A 12624-nucleotide genomic window follows, 5' to 3' on the forward strand; every position below is an offset into this window, starting at 1 on the left:
TTAGTCACCCCGCAAAGTCGCCGAAGATGCCTTGAGAGGAAACTTCAGTGAATTCAGCAAATTGCGACAAGGGAGATTTGATTAGACAATACTGAGAATTGCCTCTAAGGGCTCTGGCACACGGGGTAGATTAGTCGCCCGCGACAAAACTCCCTGTTCGCGGGCGACTAATCTCCCCGAGTTGCCTACCCCTGCCATCCCACCGGCGAACATGTAAGTCGCCGGCGGGATGGCAGACGCGGCGGCATGATTTCGCGCAAATCGCCGAAAAAGACTTGCGAGTCTTTTTCGGCGATTTCCTGAAATCGCACCGCCGCGTCTGCCATCCCGTCGGCGACTTACATGTTCGCCGGTGGGATGGCAGGGGTAGGCAACTCGGGGAGATTAGTCGCCCGCGAACAGGGAGTTTTGTCGCGGGCAACTAATCTCCCCCGTGTGCCAGAGCCCTAAAGATACATAGAGATAATTATCAGTAAATGATCAGCATTGTCTATTTTCGTAGCCACGACAAGTAGCTACTACTTCACCCTTAGTGCTCTCTGCTAAAACCAGACATTTGGCTTAACAGATCGCTCGTTGTTAGAACAGTTAACTTAAGGTGGCCACACATGTCACACAAAAGATTGTTCCCACCTTCCACAGATGTTCAGGGCTGAAACGTCAGATATGGAGGTAGAAACAATAGGATTTCTTTTGCTCGGGCGCTATCAAAATCTTTAAACCTGCCCGATCGGAGAGTCAACCCATATCTGCAGCCTTTTGCGATATCGGTCACCTCGCCGAGTCGCCATACAAGCACCGAATATGGTATGAAACTAGGTTTCGTACGATATCATCGGTGTGTATGGCCAGCTTTAACCATGCAGAAAGTACATATACTGTCAGGGTCACTGACACTCTGGCCTTCAGAGAGCTGCTGAGCTGAATTTGTGACATTAGAAATCTAAAACTGATGCTATCTCAGAAACCACTATAAATAACTTAGATGCCCTTTAATACCCCAACCTAATCCCCAGTGGTCTGTTATCCACAATTCTGTCACTGGTTCTGAGTTAAGTGTATGTTAAAGGGGATTCCATTTTATTAACGTCACAAAGACTGCATCCCACAGTTGTTTATCCAATGGAATAAAATATATGCAGTTCAGTAGATAGATTAGATACAACGTTCCCAATAAATCTAATCTTATTTAATGCTACTTGAAATATCAGGTAAGGGCTGACATATTCTGCAGGGCTTCATAGAGATTATACATCATTCATATCAGTCCCTGACACAGTGGTGTTTACAATCACATACACTACATCAGTTTTATTGGGAGCTCCTGCCTCTATGGCTAGCACCACACCAAGTGGATTATCAGCCTGTGGATAAACGCAGGCCGTCAAATCTGCCCATGCCCTCCTAAATGCTTTCTAAAGTGACTGCACGCAAAGCAACTGCGTCTGCCCAGGTGCAGGCAAACTGAGAGGGTTTCTGCAGCAATAATGTATACTTGAGTGTTTCCACCTCACAATCCACTTCATGTGCCTGGGCTGACGTAGTGGCTCCAGTTGCAGGCATGTCAGAAAGCAGTTAGGAGCATGGGGCAGATTTTCGGCCTGCGAGTCCACCTGGCGTGGCACTAGCCTATGAGTTTGAGAGGAAACCTTTCAAATACTCAGAGAACATATAAACTTATTGCAGACAGTACCCTGCAAATGCTGCCAATGGGAATTGCGAAAATGGCAGCATGAGATTCCCACTGATATCAGTAGGTGGCAACTTCAGGTATTTGGATGCTGTGTTTTGTGTGCGGAACTGGGCAAGTAAAATGTCAGAAATGATTTTGTGTTCCAAAACCGTCATGGTTTTGGAACACAAAATCATTTCTGACATTTTACATCATAATAATCGAATCTACTTTGCTGTACATCTCTAGAACGTCATGTTCTAGAGATGTACAGCAAAGTAGATTTGATTATTATGATGATCTGTACAGTGATAATTTTGTCTTATCATAAATGAAGGGTTATATATTTTGTTTTAATTAGTGTGGGAAGTTGTACTTTCTCTCAGCCCAAAAGCCCTTGGCCAGAAGTTTGGGGAGGGGATTTATTGTTAGAAAGAACTGCTTTAGTGAACAAATAATGCACGTAAAGAATAACTTAAAACCGTAAACTGATTTTAAAATAATAAGGCTATTCTGAAATACTGTATATTTTCTGTTCTCAGCTGTAAAGCATTGCAAAGTACTGCTTTAAATATTTTCTTTCAAAAACTTGGAGAAGAAGGGAACAGAGTGGGCTGCAGCTCTCGGCAGACTTAAAGTGCTGATGTCAGATACTTTGTGCTGTAAAGGTCAGGAAGGAAAGTTTCTGCTGCCAATAAACACTGCTACAAACAAGTTGCCAGGCTTGGACCATGAGGATAGAATGAAGGAAAGAAACAGCTAGAGATTGATCAGGAGACTTTGAGAACTGGGAAATTACAATATCCAGTATGTTTGTCTTGGCGCCTCTGGCATCAGATTTATCGCTCTTACAGAGTAAGCTGGCCATACACGTTAAGATTTTTCTCTTCCTAACCACCAATTTCAGTGCAATCTGACAAATCTGTCAAATTATCGTCAGGTTAGTGGGCACCAAACAATTGTACATCTAGTGATTTTTCATCTGACATTGATTGGGCAGGTTTGAACATTTTTGTCATTTTCAATGAAATTTGCCCATTGTCCAATTGTTTGCAGGACCAAGCAAGTAGTTTTCCTAGATTCAGCTAGACAATATCGCTTGAAATGTTGTTTTTGTTAATAGACAAATAGTACTTCTAAACGGTCATTTCAGGATAAGCTTGGTCCTATGATAACAAAACAATCTTTTAAAAATCTTAATGTGTATGGGCAGTTTTACTTCTTGAATATTGGTAAAAACAGCCAAATGACGTAAAAATGATTAATGACATTTTGAGACATGTTTCTAGTTGATTCTTGGCTTGGGATGTCACTTTTCTACTTAAACTGGTGAGTCTGGTTTCTAAAGTTGTGCAGGTTACTCAGTCAGGCAAGGAAACATCTTATTTGCAACACCACAGTCATTCAGATCAATATATATTGACTAGTTGCATATTTGGCCAATATACATACAGTAGATAGCAACAATGTTTAATCAAGTTGTATGGTACTGCTATCAGTTGTTAAATAGATCTTTATTTGCAAAAATAACCTTTAATAATTTGGAATCCATTGTATCCCAACTATGCCACATTGGTGGGCCTGGCCCATATTCACCCCTGACTATACATATGGGTCAATCTGTAAATTAAATTTCATCCACCTGCAAAAGGAAACTTCAGGCAACTTCGGAAAACAAAGCGCAGCTTTGCTTTCCCACCAGCAGTTCATATTATTGCATTTCAGGGAGATTAGTGGCCCACAGTAGCAGAGATTTAGCAGTGGACAACTAATCTTTCCATGGGCCATTGCTCTTAGGGGAGTTGGTAATATTTTCTGCAAGCAAAACTGAAGCACGACAGAATTAAACACAAGTCCCTTTTATTCTTCTGGTTTCTAAATAATGTATTTCCTTGCAACCTCTGCTCCATATTCCACATGGCTCTTTAACTTACATACTTGGGAGGTATGTAGCATGTGGCTTTTGTACATTTGCTATTGCTGAACTACTCACAGAATGCCCTTTCGCTTTCTGCTTCTATTAAGGGTGATGACATGAGTTTTATAAATTTACTTAGGCACCCTTGTGCACCTACGATCATGGCTGTGTAAAAGGGTACACAACCTTGACTTGAGACTATGCTGTGATCTGCCAGTCTTGCCAACAGATAATATTGGCGCCCCCTTAAGGCTGCCGTGGGCGTTGCTGAGTCAGAGTGAACGTTCTTTGGTTTCAGCCTTGGCTCCTCCTTGCCCGCCCCTTCTCCCACCCCTCGCTGCTAACAGCAATCCAGCCTGGAAACCGGACTCAGAGCACCGGGCCCCGGACAAAGAAAGAAGCATTTGGGGAGCGAGTATGGCCGCTGGCGGACGGGGATTTATTCGAGACACGTGATCCTGATCGTGAACTTCATGTCTGATCAGCCCCCTACCACAAAGGCCTGCACTTATCCTCCCCCGGATTAATAGAGTGGATTTGTCTTGTCTCCGTTTCTTATTTATTTCCTACCCCACTGGGACGCGCCCACGCAGGTATGTGGGGGAAGATGATCACGGATTACGGATCCGGATTCAACAGCTACCCCGCAGGTAAATTGAAAATGCTTTTGCCTTTGCCCTGCCGTTAACGGTGCCTCTCCACTAACCTACCAGCTTCCTTGCCTTCTGTCATGTAGCACTGCCCCCACTAACCCATTCACTGTGAGAGAGAGAGAGTCTTTACAAGCAGCCAGTAAAGGATCCGCTCTAGTGCTAAATACTGGGAGATCTACAAGGGCCGTTCAACCACACAGGGTGGTAGGGGGTGCTTTGTGCCAAGCTTTTTGTTAGCAATTGCTATGAATTAGAAATCACACAACACACTGGGCTGTATTTTATTCAACCAAAGGTCTTATTTACAAATGTGCAATTCTAACAATATTTACAACTATAACATTTAACGCTTAATTTAAAACTAAACTATTGCTAAAACAGATGTTCCCAAACTTTTCTGATGTGGGGTCAACTTCAAGAGAAAATATAGTGTGGCAGTTATTGTAGGTGCTATAATACCATGGAGTATGTTGCTCTATTAAATTACACCAGGATTACTTAACCTGTAGGTTAGGAACTAGGAATTAGGCCCATTTCTGTTGAGGGGTTTCATGCTACCATGTACCGGTAATACAGTAAAATTTCTATTCAACATTAAAATCCTCCAGATTTAACCCTGATCATATCAGAATAAGGTTAAATATACTGCATTTTATTCAGTGTACAATATATACTTTTGAAGCCAATGTTATACCATGTAGATACCCAGTAAGCTGAAATAACCATGTTATTTGCGGACAATGCTCAGCTGCTATGATCTGGGAACAAGCTTTAGATCTTCCGGTAGATGACAGTCCGCTTCTTTGGTACTTTAAATTAAAGTACTAAGTTGTCATTTCTTTGTAGCACTTTAATGCTGGAAACAATGATGGCTTTATGGCAGAAACAGACTGTAAAGGATTCCATAAATAATATATCTGAGAATAATACACAGTAGCCTTACTTTAGCTGGCCAGGGCAACTAACTTTTGCAGAACTTAAAATTAAAATATATGTAGGGTTTTAGCCTATTTTACAAAATCTTTATAATGTGTAAAATTGATATTTTGGGAACTTGCAGATTCATTTTTAATTTGGATTTCAGCCTCTAAGTTCTATGTAAAGATTTTCTAAAAATCTTATTTGGGTAATTATATATGGAGAGACTGTTATTTTAGTCATACCATCTGGCACCACTATTTTTCATATACATACCTACTTTTGCCTTTTGTTGCATATTTAATTAACCCTAAAGGTGGTAGAACACAGGGCATATTTAAATAATGTGAGATTCACATGTACAGTATTACTAAATTACACATAGAAGTAGCACAAGGCATGCATACCTTGTGTCTTTGATTGCTCTTCGCATTTATTAGTCCACTTTTATAGGATAAAAACACAGTGGAATGCAGCTACACAAGGCCTATAGAGTGCTACAAGACACATATGTTAATTGCCTTTATAATATCTCAGTAGCTTCATTCCAGTTGACCATGCACTAAGTATGTGCCTAATCACATTATCTAACAATGAGGATTGAAAACTAATAGGCTTTAAGGCACAGTGTACTGCTTGCATCAGATTGATAACATAGGAGTGTTACAGATCTAGGTCACATTGCATATGAACCCTCATCTTATGGTTTTTCCTAAGCAAATATTTTTTTTCACATTCTAGAAGTGGTTTGGAATAGTTGTGGAGTAAGATGTGTGGCATTCATTCTGGGCCCATATCAAAGAGGACTCGTCTATAAAGCTTTGTATTAACTGAAACTAAAACATAACAACCAATTTTTTACTTTATGGCTTATTTGCTAGTAGGCTGTGACTCATCTCAAGGAAGTTGAGGGCAAGCATGAATCATGGTTAATTTGGCCTAGCGGCAGTGTAAGTTGTATGACACATTTACTGATACCATTTGCTAAGATTTTAGTTTAGAGTATTTAACTTTAGAAGCAGGATCCCACTATGTCTTGTCTTTTTGCCTACTACTAGGATTGTTCTTGACCCCTGGGAAATGTTTGCCCATTGAGCTATGTGTGTGAGCGTCACACATTTGCTGAGTGTCATGGCAACATTTGCTGCTGTTTTCTCTGGTTACATGATCTCCTACAATAGCATGCTGCAAATACATGGTTAATTAATATTTTACTTCTTAGTTGTTTTACTTATGGTATACAGGATTCTGTGTGCCTCTGAACAAGGGGGTCTTGTGAAAAAGACTTAATGAAAAAGTATTACCTTTGTTAGTCAGTTAATGTAACCGTAGCTAGTGAGATGAAATGCATCTTTCCTTGCAAGGAAGTGGGAGGGGCTACATGCTGTGTGTTGAGCACAGACTTTGTGCTCTCTTTATCCTATTACTTACTGGCTCATCACTACTTGTTTCCCCTAGATCTAGGGTTTTTGCAGTGATGTTACCTTATGGATCAGGACCTTGTTAAACTGATAAAAACTACATAAATGAAAGGCTTAAAATTTAGCTTTTTTATGTAAATAAAGGTCTTAAAACTTTAAAAGATATTAGATATATGTATTGTACAGTATAAAGAAGTACAGCATTAAAAACAGAGGAAAAAAAGACCGTAAATCAATTTTAGGCAGCAGAATTTCTAACATGGTAGTTAATCACAACTTTTTTTTTTAAATTTGTGAAATTACACCTATGTCCTAAAATTGCACAGCATGTCTCACCTTACAGAAATACTGGCTGCTTTTAACTAGGGGGCACATTTACTAATCCTCGAACGTCCGAATGCGTTTTTTTTCGTAATGGTCGGTATTTTGGGATTTTTTCGTAAATTGTCGCAACTTTTTCGTAGCCATTACGACTTGCTCGTAAATTGTCGCGACTTTTTCGTAGCCATTACGACTTGCTCGTAAATTGTCGTGACTTTTTCATTGCCATTACGACTTGCTTGTAAATTGTCGCGACTTTTTCATAGCCGTCGCGCCAAGTACGAAAGTTTCGGATTCATTCATGCTTCAGTATCGTGACTTTCCTTGGGCCAGGTTGGAGCTGCAGAGTGCCATTTAGTCCTATGGGAGGCTTCAAAAATCATGCAAAGTCGCAAAGGTTTGCCCGCCGTTTACGAGCGCTCAATACGAAAAACGAGCAAGTATACGAGCAAGTCGTAATGGCTACGAAAAAGTCGCGACAATTTACGAGCAAGTCGTAATGGCTACGAAAAAGTCGCGACAATTTACGAGCAAGTCGTATTAGCTACGAAAAAGTTGCGACAATTTACGAGCAAGTCGCAAAATGTTTGTTTCCAATCCAATTTTTTCCCATTCGGGATTCGGATTTGTGGATTAGTAAATCAGCCCCCAGGTCTGTCTGGTTTGGATCCAAATTTAACCAAAAATACTCTCAACTGCATGCCCTAGCTGGGCTTGCAAACCATATAGTACATTCCATTTACTGCACATTGGAATGTTGCTTTCCAGTGTGAAAGTGTAAGTGCTGCTACTGTTCCAAGAATTACTGAAACTGATGAAAAAATGTTTCTGTAATCTGTTTTCTGGACCTGGTTTCTGACTCTTGTATGGTGTATGTAATTCACGCCAGTATTAGTATTTTTCTCGCTAGCTCATTCAAATGCCCTGCTGGGGAAGGCTTGTTCCCTTAATAAATGTTTTCTATGTTTTTTTATGAGAACAGTCACTGATTTGAGTACAGGAAGTGCTGCTCGGAGACAGGAAGTGGGGACCTATCACTCATTGCTAAACATCAGTTGTGGAAAACATGCAGCATTTCATGTGCTTTGGCTTGTGACTCTTAACTAATAAAAATGCCTAAAGTAAATAAAGCTTTTAAAGGGAAAGCACAACTTTTTTGCCTTTTGTTACATATGGGAGCATGCATGTTGTGTGAGTTTACCTTAAATGTGCAGTAAAAACGTGGCATATTTATAATGGCCAAAAAATTACTTTGCACATTGTAGTTGCATGCTTTTATTGATTTTATAACAATGAAGGAATAGAAGGAAAAAGAAGAGAAAGGGAAAGTAAGAGAGGGATTGGAGAGTAAACAGTTATTGTGCTGTTGTAGCTGGCGAGTCTATCCAAGGGGTCCAAATATATTCAAATTTTGCCGGACAGCCTCTGGCGAGGTAGGTAAGTTTGTACAGTTCCAGTTGCGAATTGACCAGATTAATCCATTTGCGAAGAGATGGAGGTGTCGGGCCCATCCAGTGTAAGGCGATGGTTTTTTTTAGCATAGAAGAATAACAGTCTCATTAGTAGTTTTGTATTCTTTCTGGGTACCAGGGTGTTTAGGGTGCCCAGTATACAGGTGGCCGGGTTGAGAACTTGTGGTAATTCCAATTCCGTTCCCATGAATTCTGTGATCTTGCTCCAGAATTTTTGTGTTTCAGGGCAGTCCCACATTAAGTGCATGAAGTTGGCCATGTGGGCTTTGCATCTCGAACAGTTAGAGGAGTCAATTTTCCCCATATTGTGTAGTTTTTGTGGGATGAGATAGGTCTGATGGATAATTTTGAACTGTATGAGTCTGTCTCTTGTGCTTATCAGGGGCTGGTATAGGTTGTCTATGACTTCTTCCCAGTCATCGGGATTCAATTGTATAAGGGAGACTCTTAATTATGATTTTGAAAATGTGAAATATATATTGCCGTGTAAAACAAGTATAATGACTGAGATATCTTTGTTGAAATGTACACGCTTGCAAAAATTAATACATGGTCCAAAATTTACATTAACCTCCATTGGGGTTGTTTAATGAAAGGCACAAAGTTTGCCTAGAAGTAGTAACCCATAGCAATCAATCAGCAGTTAAAATTTACTATTTACTACTTTACTCATATGCCATATGAATAAATTCTGGCTGTTTTCTGTGGTACTGTAGCAATCATATCAGAGGGTAATAAAGAGAAGAAGATATAGCAGGCCACAGTATGATGATAAAGGATATGGGCCAACAGTTGACTTTTTTTTCCTATATTGCTCAGTCTCCTGAGTGGGTTATGCGGTTTCTTGCTATCTGAACGTTGTGCAGACTGCAAGAAACTGTGTCTTTCACCTGTACCTTTGTTAGTGTGCAGACGATCCAATGAATAAGAAATATGTGAGAGAAATAGCATATGCAAAACTAGTGCATTGGAATAAAGCTAGGAGCCTTTGGCCACTAGTTCTGTGTGTGTTTCTTCTGTGATTGATGTGGCTGATCATACTTTGGTGTGACTCGTCAGAATTTACCAAAACTGAAATTGGCAGACCAGTGACCTGATTTTGTGTGTTAGCTAAACTGTTATCACCAGGGCAGCACTTGTGTTGAGTGATTTAACCAAATGGCCCAAGGCTTGAAGAATTTGACATATGCATTTTCCATATGCGTGACCAACTTGCAATTACATCTAGCAGGCATGATTCCATTAAGCCATATTATATTGATATTAAAGGTCTGTTAATACCAAATGGATATAAAATGATAGTATATTTCTAGCCACACCTACAAATAAACTGTTTCTTAACAAAAAATATAATTTTATATATCCAAAAGGTCTACAGTTCTATAGTGAGCCATTAATAACATAACACACTTTATCTGCTATTTGCTTTGTAAATGTGTGTTCTATACCCCTATTTCAACTTAAACTGCTGTGTACCCATAGGGGTAAGCAGTTCATTTATATAATTTATATTCTGGCATCTTAAACAAACATGCACTTTACATCAGTAAAAGGTAACAGTACTTAAGAATCAAGTTTAGTTTTCATGGCCTAGACTGTTAAAATACCAGTCAGGTGGCAGCACCAGTCATTTGATTAAAGTGATACTGACACGAAAAAACAACTTTTTAAAATATGAATCTACATAAAAAGTTGCCTATAGGTCATGTTGATTATTTTTTGCTGATAGGTTTGCTTTTGTAAGTAATTGTTACTTGAAATCCCAAAACCTGACTGTTTTGCCAACCTGACTGTCCCTTCTCAGCCTGTCAGTTACAGCTTCTAATGCTAACGGCCTCCTGCTGGACAAATATGGCAGCGTCCTCATAGAGGAACATGGGGGATCAGATAGGGAATGTAAAAGCTTGGACAAATACTTTTATGGCAAAATTATAAATAGCATGCAAAGGCAATGTTATGACAATGTTATAAAAAAGGTTTAATTTCTGGTGTCAGTATCACTTTAATAAACTAAAATATATGGCTATATATTGGCAGAATAACCAATGCTTGCATATGCTATATTTAAAGGGGACCTGTCACCTTAAGAAATAATTCTAAATTGTTTTCTATTGTGTTTGTCAAGCAAAATAAATTTTACTTACACTATATAAATTATTTTTTTCTTCAGCCTTGGAATACACAGTTGCAGCAAGCAAGCAGGCAGGCAGGCACCATTTTATGGACACTGTTATCAAAGCAGGCATTGCATCTTGCCAAAATCTTGTTTTTCAGGGGACCTGATGCCCATGTCCATGCACTGGTTACAAAATTACATGGTGAGGAGGGAGGGGCAATGAGAGGAGTGCAGCAACATCTAAGAAGTTCTGAATTGAAAGTAAAAGTAACTGTCTGCCCCACCTCTATGCTTAAGGCATAAAGGTGGGGCAGGCAATAAATGACAGCTGGAATTTTTAAATGCTTTTATAATGGTTAGGGATGTGGTAATAAAGAAAATGATTTTGTGTTTCATGTTTAATTTGAAAAGGGCTTTTATTATACAGCTTTTTATGTCTGGGCGACAGGTCCACTGAACCCAGGGCCTAGAGTATTGTTTTTATGATGAAAAGTTTGATTTAGCAAGCTTTCCTGTAATATAAATGTGCAGGCTTCTTGAGTTCAAAGTGTTATTGCTCACATGAATTTTAAATGTAGGCAGTACATACATAGTTTAGCCCAGTGGTGCCAAAAGGGTAGATTGTGATCTGCCCGTAGTTCTTCGGGTATTACCAATACATCTTAAGGACAAAGCAAATGAAAGATGCATTATGATTTAAAAAAAAAAAAAATCTAATCTAATGTCATGCTTTAAAATGGATATTGGTTTGTCCCCAATAGCAGCAGTGGGTGAGATGCAAGATGCAGGTCTCAAAATCTAGAACTGCAACTGTGTGGCTTTCACTTTTGCAAAGCTCTCCTTTTGCCAAATCAGTAGGAGTCTATTTGATATCTGTTTAATAACTCTGTATAGATCCATAGAACTATATTCAATATGAGTTATCTATGAAAGGGGAATTTGTTATATCTGGGGGCTTCATTTCTTATGGGAAGCTACTGACCGTGCTTCCACCATTACTGAGATGTATAAAAGTGGAGTGGGAGCAAAAAAGGCCTGTTATTAGAGAAGGTATATATGCCTTTAACCCTTTAAGTGCCAGCCGAATTCGTCATTTCGGTTCCCCCCAGTGCCAGACGTTTTTTAAGCATTTTGTACTCATTCACTTTAACAATGTTTTTTGGTAGGAAAACCTCCACGAAACTAGGGAAATTATATATCGTTTTTTTCGTCACTAATTGGGCTTCGACATACATACCAAATTTTATAACTTTTCTGGAGATATGATGTGTATTTTGGGTGAAATATGTAAAAAAAAAATAAAATTATGAAAAATTTCTGTATATTTTGAGGTTTTTTTCCATAGAAAAGTTAATTTTACTCACTTTTTTTTATTGTTTGTAAAAGCCCTGATACTCCCAATTCCAACGATACCAAATATGTGGTGGTACCCCACAGTTCCTGTCCAGAAGTAACCCCCAAACTAAGGCAATACTTAGTACAATATCACACCAGAACAAAGCAGAAAAGCGCTTGTAACAGTTAATGCAGCATAACTTATATGTAAATCTAAAATATCCCCTCATGTTTGGTATCTTTAGAAACTACAGACCTTCAGGTTTCTAGGTGCAATGTAGTTTTCACTCAAAAGCCAAATACCTTTTGTCAGTGCATTGTGAAATTTGGAACTTTTTATGACATTTTTTTTTTTTTCTAAAACGTAAACTTGGACGCATGATCAAATGTGGATTTGACAAAAAAAAATCTCATAAAAATTTTCTAACAAAGGCATATTTGAAAGACAAACTTCTCCTGAATAAAATGATGCCCCATATGTATGGGTGCACATAAAGACATGGGCACCAAACACTCCAAAGCAGGGGCAATGCACAAGGGCAATTACAGCTAAAAATGTGGGGGCTGCGCTCTATGTGCACTTCCTGCAGTTTTTCAGTGTTAACCCCCCCTACCTGTGAAATAACCCCCACAAACTATATATTTCTGAAAAGTGCACACCTTCAGCTATTCAGAGACACCACTCTTCTCTTTCTACATGGAAAATTGTGGCCGCAGTCCCTTGCAGAAGTCAGCGCTTTGGTCAGAAATCAAGGAAAAACCAGATAAAAAACCTAGATTTCTCCCCAAAATCTCCAT

The 12624-nt window shown here is 39.2% G+C and overlaps 1 protein-coding gene across 3 annotated transcripts in view; it reads left to right on the forward strand.

The window, feature by feature from the left end:
- The window catches only part of cep85l (centrosomal protein 85kDa-like), a 135865-nt gene that overhangs the window by 13050 nt on the left and 110191 nt on the right, over positions 1 to 12624 (forward strand). For 2 of the 3 annotated variants that reach the window (XM_031902962.1, XM_031902963.1), the window contains exon 1: positions 3890 to 4240. The exons of the other annotated variant lie outside the window; for it this stretch is intronic. In XM_031902962.1, the coding sequence (XP_031758822.1) occupies positions 4186 to 4240 (55 nt within the window). In that variant the 5' untranslated portion in view covers positions 3890 to 4185. Of the gene's footprint in view, positions 1 to 3889; positions 4241 to 12624 lie in introns of those variants that run through there. 3 annotated transcript variants of the gene reach the window in all.

This window comes from Xenopus tropicalis, chromosome 5, assembly GCF_000004195.4.
Source record: "Xenopus tropicalis strain Nigerian chromosome 5, UCB_Xtro_10.0, whole genome shotgun sequence".
Lineage (NCBI taxonomy): Eukaryota > Metazoa > Chordata > Amphibia > Anura > Pipidae > Xenopus > Xenopus tropicalis.